Raw genomic sequence first — 12,794 nt, forward strand, 5'->3', positions numbered from 1 at the left:
TCCGAGCCCATACAATTCCGGTCCCAAATCTCACGCGTTCTCTTTGATGCAATCCGCCGCTACCGTCGCTGCCTCAGCGCTCCGCCGCTCGTCATATTCTCTCCTCTCGAGCCAGTCTCCCGGCCGCGGCATGAAAAGCGCGCTAAAGAAGTCGGCCGTGCTCTACCACTACCCGTGCCCGGACGGCGCCTTCGCGGCCCTCGCCGCCCATCTCTACTTCTCCGCCACCTCCCTGCCGGTGCTCTTCTTCCCCAACGCCGTCTACGACCCCATCAGGTCAAAAGTTTCGAACCATCCTCTCTTGCTTTGCTAGCGTCCTACCGTTGTTTTCTCACTCGCATCATTGTCACATTACCCTTCCGTTACTGCTTTCTTTAGACGTTGTCGCTTGCATGTGAAAAAACTGATCCAACCATCCAAAATTTATGTTCCTTGTAGAAAGTGCAAATTTGTCACCATACCACAGCAAATCCTCTGGCGGATTTGCACGTTAGGTGGATTGGCTCTTCCTTGTTACATGCTTACATGGACAGATTACCCTAAAAACCACTGCTTTATACCCTAGGGTGAACACTGCAACCGAAACAAGATAGCTCAAGAAATTCTACAGCAATGTAAGTTTTACTTATCTTTGGATTGTGGTCCTGGAGGTGGAGTATAATAAGATCAAATTGTACATCCAACACCATATGGATGCGGAATATGACAGAGAATGTCAAAAGAAGAAAAGTGCATGAGGTGAGAGCAACGGGTTAATATCCTTGAAGAATCTATCTTTTTAAGGAACCTATAAAACAGCTTGTCGTCATAATCAGCAAAATGCTTTATTGTCCTCCACAGCTTTTAAATATTCTTCCTTTATAGGATTCTTATGGGGTGAGTATCCATCATATGGGGTGATTATTCTTCCTTTTAAAGAAGAAAAGTCATGTGTTTTTTACTTTTTTCGTTTTGAGGAAAGGTCAGATGGTTCTGTATTAAATGCTACAAGTACTGTAACGCATCCAACATCACAAGTAGGATACATGACCCACCAAGCACAATTAAGCCTACAAACCACATGAAGGAGTACCATCCACCATAATGGTGAGAAAATACACAGCTTGTGTGATGTAAAATTCGACCTGAGGGCATCCCATAGGGGATAAAATGTCTTGACCATCTAATATATGGAATTGAGATGATTAAGTCGTATCTTTATATTACTATTAAAAATTGTATCTTTAGATAGATCCTCTTGATTTGCTTATCAATGTAGGGTAAAACATCTACTGGTTTTTGACAGTCTATCCTCTGAAAAATTACTAAGTCCTCGCTGATTAATTATCTTCAGATTTACTTCTTTCAACTAGAGCTAAAGGAATGGATAGGGAGAGAATATAACTTTATCAATATTATATATATATATATATATATATATATATTGGATAGGGAGAGAATATAACTTTATCTATATTTATATATATATATATATATATATATATATATATATATATATATATATATATATATATATATATATATATATTTGATACCTTCAAAAATTTTAAAAGGTAGAGTTTTGAAAGATGCACCTGTTAGTCAGATTATCTGTTGACAGAAGATTGTAGAGTACTTTAGCCTACTAGTTGTATCTTCATATAGAGGATGAGTCCGTGAAACTTTTCTAAAAACAACTGAAGGATAATTATTTGTAGATCACAACATACGTATTATTTGGCATGCATATCCCATCATTAATAGTCTGAAACTTAACAAAGTTGAGAAACAGCCTATGATAGGATGTATGAAGATATTATTTGTCACCACTGGATCGCCAATCATCTCCTGCATTATCTTGAATCACAACAAAAGTAACTTATCCTTGATTTTTCTTCCAGGGCTAATGATCTTCCTCTAGATGAAATCAGTGATGTCTACCTCTTGGATTTTGTTGGACCCTCTGGCTTTGTTGCTGAAATATCTACAAAAGTTGAGAGGTTGGTCTCTGAACCTCTAGAATTTGTTGTTTATCAGTAATAAATGCTACATTGGTATTTTGATCTTGCTTGAATGGTAGTTAACATGCTTTAATCTATTTTTCTATTGCTTGAGAAAATGAGTTGTTCTGATTTCTGAGAGTTGGAAGAATTACTGAAATATTTGTTCTTTTTGAGTGAGAATAAGCATGTAATGATTCAGTTCCAAAGATATATTACAACAATCGAGTACATAAGAGCATCTTGTCTTTTCAGATACAAGATTTTTGTTGCTTGCATGCACATGCTAAAATATGATTTTCTGTTATCAACAACTTTACAGTCTTCTCTAAGCAATGCTTTTCGATCTTAGTAAATATTTCTTTTGTCTTTTGTTTTCCTTTCTTTAGTGTGACAATCCTAGATCATCATAAGACTGCATTTGAAGACCTTTGTGGAAACGTATTGACTGGCCAGAATGTGACTAAGGTCATTGATATGAATCAGAGTGGTGCTACAATTGCATTTGACTTCTTCAAGGAGAAACTTTTAGCATGTGATGATATTTCAAAAGATCCTGAAATTCAGCATCATATGAAGGGCAGACTTAACTTAGTATCTGACAGCAAGATTGAGAGAGTACATAAGCTTTTCAAATATGTTGAGGATGGAGATCTTTGGAGGTGGGCACTTCCATATAGCAAAGCTTTTGCTAGTGGCTTAAAAGATATGAACATAGAGTACAATGTTAATGTGAATTCAGCTGTATTTGACCAGGTAAATGGACTTTCTATTAGCTTTCTTGGAATAACAACATTTCTTATTTTCTTGAAAATTATTATGTATAAGATAGATGTCAAATTCTGTGTATTCATTATGTTAATACTTTTTTTTTTCCTTTTTGTATTTCATATTCTTTTCTTATTTTTACATGCAAACTCTTAGCTTTTATAATATTGCATCTACCAGTTGTATGTTTCTGTGATAGCTAATCTTAATTATAAACTAGTTGCCCTTACATTCATGTATGTTACATTCATGTATGTTACATTCATGTATGTGTATTCTTTTTCCTTAACATTAGTTTTTTGTTCCAATATTTGGTTTTAAGAACTAGGATATCATATTAACAAATTTACACCCACAGTAGTTGCACAAGTTGGTCAATAAGAAATGGAGAAGAAAAAAGACGGAAGATCAAAGGGTGGTAGAGGAAATAAGAGGGGATGATTTAAGTATAGACGATGGAAGCAGAGCTGCGTCACCAAATTTTTAAAAGGATGTAACATGATAATTTGGGTTTCTAGACTTATTATATCTAATAAAAATGAAAATAAAATATATCCATAATAAAAAGAAAGTAATAGGAAGCAGCTAATCAGGTTTCACTTATGTAGGCACTGTACATGCTATGGAAATTTACTTCTAAGCATTTGGCTTCTAGGTATGTCCAAGAACCCATCAGATTTGGAACTTATTTCAAAATTTAGATTTTCCTGACTTGAAAAAACAAGTGACCTGATCTTGTCTATCTACTTGTTACAATGTCTCTGGTAGAAAGAACACAAAATCTTCATAGTGCTATTTGATTCAATCTCTTCTAATTAGGTTGCAGTTCAAGTACTTCATTTATTTCTATGGTCAGGCATCTATTTGATTTCATCTCTTCTAAGTAGGTTGCATAATGCTTAAAGCTTGCTTGCTGCAGTACAATTTTGACAATTTGAATTGTGACAGTTACTAGCCTTGGACCCTGAGCATGTCATTGGTGTTGGCAAGCAAACTCTCACACATAAGCAGAGATTAATCAATGAAGTTCTTCAGCAGTCATATAAAATTCGACTAGGCAATGGACTATTTGGACAGTGCTTGGTAAAAGTTTTTCATTTATATCCTTGCTCTTAACATGTCGCGCTTAAATTGTTTATTTGGCCAAACTTTCTTTATTAATTCTCTTTAACTTGAGGACGAACAAACTTGGCCTGAATATTGAAGATTTATCGTATCCTAATAAAAAAAAATTTCTTGCTTATATGCAGCAGATGATTTCTTTTTTCTTCGCTACATCTCGCTGAGTTTGCTCCATATTATTTTGTTTGTCTCCTTTTTTCCACTCAAGTTACTGTATTTTTCCCCTGAAATTCTCTGACACTTAATCATAGTTAAGACTAAAATATTCTGCACTGCCAAGCATTAACGATGTATCAAGCAGGCAAATTTCTATGCAAGGCTGCATGCTTTTGTGAGGAATATAATTCAGGAACCTTTTTAGGCATCTATTATTTGATAAGAAATTGTTTATACTTTTTGGTCTTGGCAAGACTTTTTACTCTTCTGTTGCATTTAATCACATTTGCCAACTTTCTTTAACATGCACCATCAGGTTGTGCTTGTGGAAGTGCAACCAAGCCTGAACATATCAGTTTTGTCAGTGCTTCTCTTTTTAGGGCATCAGTTATCTCAATGCTGTTTACTTTATGATAATGTTTTATGTTTGTGGACTCTTGCTACACAGGCTGGTAATGCTGATCACATCTCAGACCTGCGGAGTGAACTAGGGAACCAGCTGGCTATTAAGAGCCAAAATCTAGGACTCAGGTCAACTAAATAATATTTTTTTATTCTTTTTCTAATATTCTTGTTAACTTACTCTTCTGCTACCCCGAAATCAATTTTTTTGGGTATGCAATACACTCTAGGAACCATCTCGTCTGATTACTAGTGATTCCATCACCTCATGTACAAGAAAGTGAATGATTAATATTAAGAAAGTGAACTTTCTGATGGTTCATACATCGACCCCTTGATCCAGGATCATCCTATCCAGTTTCTATTATTATATAATTGAATGACTAATTTCTACCTGATTCCAATTTTTAATTCTGTTTATTATGATATCGTGGATGAAATGTAGGTTTTGTACATTAAATTTCTGAACTGTACCAAGTTAATCTACATGCTAACTTTGATAGCTTTTATATGCTTTTATGTGGCTTAGAGTTAATATGTAGTTTTGTTCGAGGATATTGTCATCAAATAATGTTATTCACCTTTTCCTATTTTCTAATTTGATCAAGCAACATGGTGTCTTTTTCCCAATCTTAATTAGCTAGTTAGAATTTTGTTGAAGTTTGCAGATTGAGATTATATTATTTTTACTGCTTAATATTCTTATGCAGATATTTTTTATTCTAAAAGTAGAAGACATAAGCTAAGATAAGCATTGTAGATTTATATATATCGTTATGAACTATCGTAAGGGTTCATACCCGCAGAATAATGGATTACTCGGGCATTTTGATAGTAGAAGAATTTCTAGATAAGTATTGTGTTTTCATAGCCAACCTAGCACCACAGCATGAGATCAGAACATAACAAGGGAACTCCATAACATACTGCAGAATGTTAGTTTCTTTATCACTCATAAAATGTAGCCATTGTGAAATCAGTAATTATCCAGGCTAAGTTATATATGAGAATTCAAATGGTACAAAGCTTTTGTTATTTTTCTAATTCCTCCATTCTTTTCTGCCATTATGATCTGATACAAATCATGTTTGATTAATCTATTTTTGTGAAGGAAACGGATGTTAAATCTCAATGGCTCATAAAGTATTTAAACATGCAACTGAATTTTAGAGTTAGTTGTAGTATAATTCAATGCTCAACAAAGCTGCACTAACTTTCAAACCTTAAAGTCATTTTCATGTTTCTTCATTACTTCTGATAATAAAAATGACTACACCCTTGGATGTTGGGATTAATTTATTTTCAATCAGGCAAACACGACTAGGATGTTTTCACTATCTAGTATGAACATGTTTTGCCTCATGAAAAGCCCCAGAGTAGTGTCATGACCACAACATGCCCAATCTCATAAATATGGTCATTACTCTGACTGACCTCGGCTTGTATAATATAGTGGTTTATCATGCAAGGTTTGTATATTGCAAAATTCCTCAAATAAGGTCCTGTATAATAATTATGAAATCGGGCCTCAAACTATAGCTAAGATTTTTTACCTATTTTTATTGTTTTTTTCTATCAGTTTAATAATGGTTATTACATACTTTCTAAAGACATCCATCCTACAAAATTTTCGTGATCTTGCCGATTACATTAGATTTATTTGTCATTCAATTCCTGCATTTGCTATAGCATCAGTAATATATATATGTAAATTTATCTCCCAACATTTATTGCATTTGGAAGCATTATTGTTGTGAGGAGACATAATTTGCTTTGTTTGCATATTTTGGCTTCAAAACTTCCCATTCTTTTTCTTATGCTCTTAATCTTCAATTATAATCCCAGGGGCATTGGAGCTGTCGTGTACAAAGTGCCCGAACTTAACACCGACCATATGCTGAAAATTAGCCTAAGAAGTGTGGACTCAGAAGACACGACACCAATCTCAAAGGCAGTCCTCTTTCTCTGTACTGTTCTCGTTTCTCATTACATTTATCTTTCTACAAAGCTCATCTTGGCATATAATTCTTGCAGAATTATGGAGGTGGTGGGCATCAGAATGCAAGTTCATTTATGTTAAATTGCGCCGAATTTGAGAATTGGAAGCTACAAACCCAACCTTCAACTAACACATCTGACTGAGCACATTAGCACAAAGACAGCGAATGCTTCAGTCTTCCCCCGGTAGTTTGCTTTTTATCTAACTGGCCTCGGATGTTTTCAATTGATGGAGTGTAACCTTTTGCTTCAATGCCATCGCAGGATCCTTTCCTCTTCACCATGAGATCTCCATTCTCCCAATCCATGTGATTACTTGTGGAAAAGAAGGTGACTGCGCCGTGATCACTTGTGCACACCAACTATCACGCCAAAAATACATCTTGAGATCGATTAGTGATGTATTTACATGAGGGTATTGTGGGTGTATTAACTTCAATACAGATCTGATTTGTGGAATCCACATGTGAGGTATGCCCGGACAGCTACATTTTCCTTTATAAATTATCATTTCGTAGTTTAAAGAACAGTAATATATTCACTGTATGCTTATTAAAGTTCAATACTGCTCATATTTTTTATCGATATTCATCAAAAACACTATGGTACATCAGCATTTTTATTTCCTACATATATACGTGCTATATATATATATATATATATATATATATATATATATATGTATACGTATATATACATATATGTATATGTATATATATCACTTGTACATGGCCAATTTGCTTGTGCTGCATAAGAAGGTGGCAATTCTTTTGACGAGCAGCTTAGCGTTCTGTCCATTAGGATGAGAGAAATAGAAACCATGATCCTCCCCTGCAGTCTCGTACATCTCCACCTCCCCGCTCCATCCGCTCTTCCTCAAAGCCTCGTGGTAGATCCTGGCCCGGTCCCTCATGGCGTCCTTCTCCGCCGCACAAACCAGCAGACGCGCGCAAGCCAGCCCGGCCAGGCTCGGAGCCGAGGGCGCCACCGGGTTGACGCGCGGGTCGTCGTTCCCGCTCGCTGACGACGGGCACACCATCGGCCACAACTGGTCGAGACGGGCAGTCATCTCCGGGTTGGCCTCCTCTGACGCCGTCGGCTTTGAGCCCCAGAAGTAAGGGTCCACCAGCACGATCCCGGACAGCTTCACGCCGTGCGGCAGCTCCCTCTCACCTGCACGCATGGCCAGGTTGTGCGCTATGTTCCCGCCGGCGCTGTCGCCGGCCAGGAACACTCGGTCGAAGTCGACGTGGTCCACCAGCCAGGGCTCGGCGCCGACGCCGCGGTTGGAGGCCGCCCATTCCAGCGCGGCCCAGGAGTCGTCGTAGGCGACGGGGATGCGGTGCTCCGGGGCTCGCCGGTAGTCCACCGAGACCAGGACGACGTTGGCCTCGGCGACGAGGGAGTTGAGGTGGGCGTGGAGAGTGGGTGAGGAGGATGACATCATGCAGAAGGCGCCGCCGCGGAAGTAGACGACGAGCGGAAGCTTGTGGCGAGCCTCTGCGAGCTTGGGTAGGTAGAGACGCGCCGAGACGTCGGTGGAGATGGAGATGTCCTTGGATGTGACGCCCGTGTGGGGGTCGATCGACGCCGGCGTGTGCTCCTCTGTGACAAGCCTTTCTATGGAGCCGTCTTGGTAGACACGGAAGTAGGGAGAGAAGTCATGGACTACGACGGGAATTAGTCTAGCCATTACAGCAAGGATGTTGGTATTAGCTATTCAGTCCGCCAGGATCAGCGTAGGCACGCAATAACTTTTCTCCTTCTTGGTGAAGCTTCACACGTACTTATAAAGATAGATTGGTACACTGGAGCGAGAGAGAGAGAGAGAGAGAGAGAGAGAGAGAGAGATATTGTTGGTGGGGAAAGAAACCGCACGAGAACTTATATAGAAAGATACACACAGTGAGAAACTGTTCAATAGAAATAGAGAGAGAGTAGACGAAGAAAGATAAGATCTCATGGGGGGCTGCGCACCAACATGCGTAGAAGGACAGATTCACACGGAGAGACAATATGATCGGATAGATACAAAATCTAAAAGAACAGTCTCCATAGAGTACAATTTTGGCTATAATATCTGCTGCTAACTCAATCTAGCATCTATTAGGTAAGAAGTGTACATTCATTTCCGCTCCACAGATAGCACAATTCATATGCTACGAAGCTGATGTAAAAGCACTACTTGTCAGGAATGTGGTGGGCGTTTGACTTGGTATTTGCACAAAATGAGGTGTTGCCAAAAGCATTCCCCTCCTTTTCCGTGAGGGTGACTGCTTCCACTTAAATTGGCTCGGTTTTCTCATGTCTTTTCTTCCGTCCGTGGTCGATTCACATCCGTGTTATGTGTGGATGCATAGAATACAAGCAAGTTTGGTTAGGTCATGTGAGGTGTGCACACCTAAAGTTCCTTTACAATGACAGAGACCCTACAATCAACTCTTCCGAATATACATTTTGCCGACAAAGAAATTAATTCTAGACAACTTTTTTGATAATATAAATAGCGCATAAGATAAGGTTGAATGGCATTAATCCTCTTCAAACCTCCAAAAATATAAATCCGGGTGACCAAGAAAGATACCCTTGTGTTTCCATGATATGAATATATAAGCATAAAAATATGTAATACGTTATATTAAAATATAGAAATATCTTTTATGTCAGGATTGAAATCAAATACATTGATCTAGTTTAACGATGCGTACCTTTTGATGTCATATGTTTATATATTTCTATTTGATCTGCAAGGAACCGTTTTTAATCCAGATCGCTATCGATCTGTAAGGAGTAGATCATTTCTCCTCTCTTCCTATCCTTTCTCTCCTCTTCCTATCCTTTCACAGGACCTAAATTAAGGAGAGAGGTAAGCGTATCCTCAGTCCTTAGGTCATATCTATTTTAGGTAAGAGCAGAGGGTTTATAATAAGATATTAGAAGATTTTCTCTCATCAAGATTATCTCCTAAGGAATCGTTCGGTAAATGGATTTCTATTCTATTAGCTAAAATATTTCAACGAACTCAATTAGTTATATTATATATCTTATCCAATTATAAAGGGCTACAAAAAAAATCTAACAGAATAATCATAGTAAGAGCAATAATATTAGGTACCTTTGCGTTGATGGGAGTCATACATACGTATCCACTAAACAGTCTTTTAGGTGTAGGGAAATAATGAATGTGAATCGATAAGAGTGGTGACCACCTCCTCCGTTCCAATCTCCATGGTTTGTGGTAATCTGCTGGAGTGCCTTAGTCAAATCTGCGTGCCAAAGCTTAACTTTTAGGTGGTGGATGGGTACTGCCATGATTAAACAAAGCTTCCTTCCTCGTTTTCGTTAATGTGGTCGCAACTATTTGACAGTACCTCACTACACGTCCGTGTCCATATCTTTCTGCAAGATTAGTTTGAGCGCATGATCTTATTTGGATTTACATTCGACTTATCTAAAGTTGCGCTCTGAATAGGTTGGCGTCAGCTACGCGACCTCCGATCCACATTTTAACTCTCTAAATGGCCCTATCAAGATCTTTCTAGTGACAGACCAAATCTGTGCTCGTCATTGTTGTTTGTATTTAGACACACTGCATCTTGTTGGTGCACTGAATCCGACGAAGAATAGGTGCACTGTTATTATATGTAGGGAGGGAGGGGGAGCTGATAACGAAGCGGGTATTCGGATCCGAATTGCCGCGCCCGACCCGAACCACGACGCATCAGAGAACACGGTTCGGTCCAGGCCACAATGGGTCGGTCACAGATTGCCGACCGGAAATAGATACGGCTACCGAGTGAGATTACCGTCTTCCTCTTTGACGGCTGGAATGGCTAAAAAATCTAAGACGAGCAAAAACGATTCAAGAGGTTACTCTGTGTTGTGATATGCCATCATTATTGGGGTTTAATAGTAATGATTGAGAGCTCCCATTTCGAACTTATAAATACTAATTTGATCATGGGAAATATTTTGCTAATATGGGAGACCAACATATTTTAGTTTCAAGAGAATTTTCTTTATTTGAGATAGAATTTTGGACTATATCCCCTGATTTTTTTTCCTTTTCCAAAGACGATAATAACAAATAATAATAATTTTTGACCACATCAATTTTTTCGGGTTACATCGATGATCAAAATTAACATGATCAAACTATAAACTCGATAAATCCATCACACACAAGTCGACCTTCTATTATCTTTCCTTTCGTAATTTCTCTCAATCTTTTTTTTTAACTTTTTTTCTTCCATTAGGAAAAAAATCCTAATTTTTATATTCACTACTCAAAGAATTTTTTTTTTTACATTTTACTACTTTTCCAAAACCTAGATATGTATGAACTATTCAAATAATTATTAGTACTCAAAGTATTTTTTTTAATTTTATTATCCTAATAAAATCTAGCGATGCATGAGATATTTATATAATTATTAAATCTTAATTTTTATACTAGAATTTCTTCTTATAATAATATTGATTTATAATTTTTATTATTTATTGTATAATGCACTACTCTCATGATGTTATAGTCAAGCAACTGTACTTATAATATGCCTTTAGATGTATGAATAGACAAGCTTGAGATGACTCCACAAGGTCATCTTTTATATATAATTATCACAATCAATTACTAATTGTTTTCTCACCTTCTTGCAAAATTGAGTCAGGCTCACTTTTCCTCTCTCTCTCTCTCTCTCTCTCTCTCTCTCTCTCTCTCTCTCTCTCTCTCTCTCTCTCTCTATATATATATATATATATATATATATATATATATATATATATATATATATATATATATATATATATATATATATATATAGTGGACAGATGGAAGATGATAAGCATGCAATAGACAGTAAACGATAAATAAATAATCTATGGCTTAATTGATTACTATTATTGACTTTGTCATGTAGCCTTTGGTTGCATTGGAAATGGAGAGGACAAACTAATGTGAGGAGGCGTGACTTCGATGATGCTGAAAGAAATCGTACCTTGTGCACACTGATTTGTGCTCGGCTGATCCAAAATCCACCACCTCTTTCTCTTCAATTCCACCATGAATTCTCCTCTCGGGACTGCGGGTTGGTCCCGACTCCCTCACGACCTTCTCCATCTCGTAGCTGCGAAGCTGGTCCGCATCTCCGACTACATCCGATTCCGCTCCGTGTGCAAGTCATGGCGGTCCGCTGCGACGCCCGCCAACCTCCGCCCGCAGCCGCCACTGCTGATGCTCCCGTACCACCCCTTCACCCACGCCCGCTCCTTCTTCAGCCTCTCCACCGGCAAAGTCCACGTCCTCTCCCTCGCTGAATCCTACGGCAAGATCGTCCTCAATTCTGCCCATGGATGGTTGGTGATGCTTGACATCACGACCGCCGCTCTTTGCTTGCTGAACCCCATCACCGGAGTTCAGATCGACCTCCCGTCTACGGCCGACTTCTACCGCCTGCGTGCCGCACGCGTCTCCCCTGATCTCCGGAACTACGACGTCACCGACCACAAGGGAAGGAGGGACAAGCTGGGCTTCAACATGTCCTTCGTGGTCTACCCATGGGAGGTCTTCCTGCCGACGAACCCGAGCTCGACCGGCAATGACGAAGGCTGCTTCGTGTTCATCTCGATTCTCCACTCTCGGGATGTCATCTACTGCACGCCGGGAGACAAGGCGTGGACGACGCTGGAAGACGTTCTCGCGGCTCGCGCATGGTCGATGGCACACCGCGAAGGGAGACTGTACGTCCTCGACGGGCACAGTAACTTGTACATGTTCGACATGGCGGACCCCTCGAGGCCACCGGCACCGTTGTTGACGGTGACGGTGCCACTCGGCCTTGCACCGCTGTTCTCTTTGGCGTGCACAACGAGCAGGGAGCTGCTCTTGGTGACTTGTGATCCGAGGTATGCTCATGGCGATGAGACTCACGAGGATGATGATGGGGAATTCTTCCAAGCCTTTCGGGTTGATGTAAGAGGAGAGACGCCGGAGTGGAGCAAGGTCGAGAGCGTCGGTGAGCGGGCGGTGTTTTGGACGGAGAGACAGTGTTGGTTGGTTGACGTCGGGGACTTCCAAGGATGCAGAGAGGATTGCGTCTACCTCTGGGGTGGGCGCGGCGGTCGACGAGGTGACGGCCGTGCAAGAGCTGGAGTTCATCGGATCGAGGCGTTCCGTAGAGATGGCGGCGGCTTTGAGGTCTTGTTGGAGTGGGAGAGGTCTCCATCCGATGCGATGTGTCCTCTTTGGGTCACAACAAACCTGCGATAGAGATGCTAGTGGAGCTAAATTCGGTGTATTGTATGTGAATTCGATCGCTGGCGAGAATGTTAATGGTTTGAAACTTTAGGAAACAGATAAGCTTGAGATCT

The 12,794-nt window shown here is 39.6% G+C and overlaps 3 protein-coding genes across 3 annotated transcripts; 2 read left to right on the forward strand and 1 right to left on the reverse strand.

The window, feature by feature from the left end:
- Positions 1–6,888, forward strand: LOC135673513 (uncharacterized). The gene is made up of 8 exons (XM_065182542.1): positions 1–276; positions 1,881–1,979; positions 2,369–2,735; positions 3,696–3,830; positions 4,474–4,556; positions 6,273–6,378; positions 6,462–6,611; positions 6,690–6,888. Exons 1-7 carry the CDS (start codon positions 47–49, stop codon positions 6,567–6,569), a joined length of 1,128 nt encoding a protein of 375 aa, XP_065038614.1. The 5' UTR covers positions 1–46; the 3' UTR covers positions 6,570–6,611; positions 6,690–6,888.
- An 86-nt stretch (positions 6,889–6,974) lies between these two features.
- Positions 6,975–8,264, reverse strand: LOC135673514 (2-hydroxyisoflavanone dehydratase-like). Its single transcript, XM_065182544.1, has one exon. It carries the CDS (start codon positions 8,116–8,118, stop codon positions 7,144–7,146), a length of 975 nt encoding a protein of 324 aa, XP_065038616.1. The 5' UTR covers positions 8,119–8,264; the 3' UTR covers positions 6,975–7,143.
- Positions 8,265–11,487: 3,223 nt separating this feature from the next.
- Positions 11,488–12,693, forward strand: LOC135675213 (putative F-box protein At1g65770). Its single transcript, XM_065185489.1, has one exon. The coding sequence runs from the start codon at positions 11,488–11,490 to the stop codon at positions 12,691–12,693; it is 1,206 nt and encodes a 401-aa protein (XP_065041561.1).
- The last annotated feature ends 101 nt before the right edge of the window (positions 12,694–12,794 follow it).

This window comes from Musa acuminata, chromosome BXJ1-5 (genome assembly GCF_036884655.1).
Source record: "Musa acuminata AAA Group cultivar baxijiao chromosome BXJ1-5, Cavendish_Baxijiao_AAA, whole genome shotgun sequence".
Lineage (NCBI taxonomy): Eukaryota > Viridiplantae > Streptophyta > Magnoliopsida > Zingiberales > Musaceae > Musa > Musa acuminata.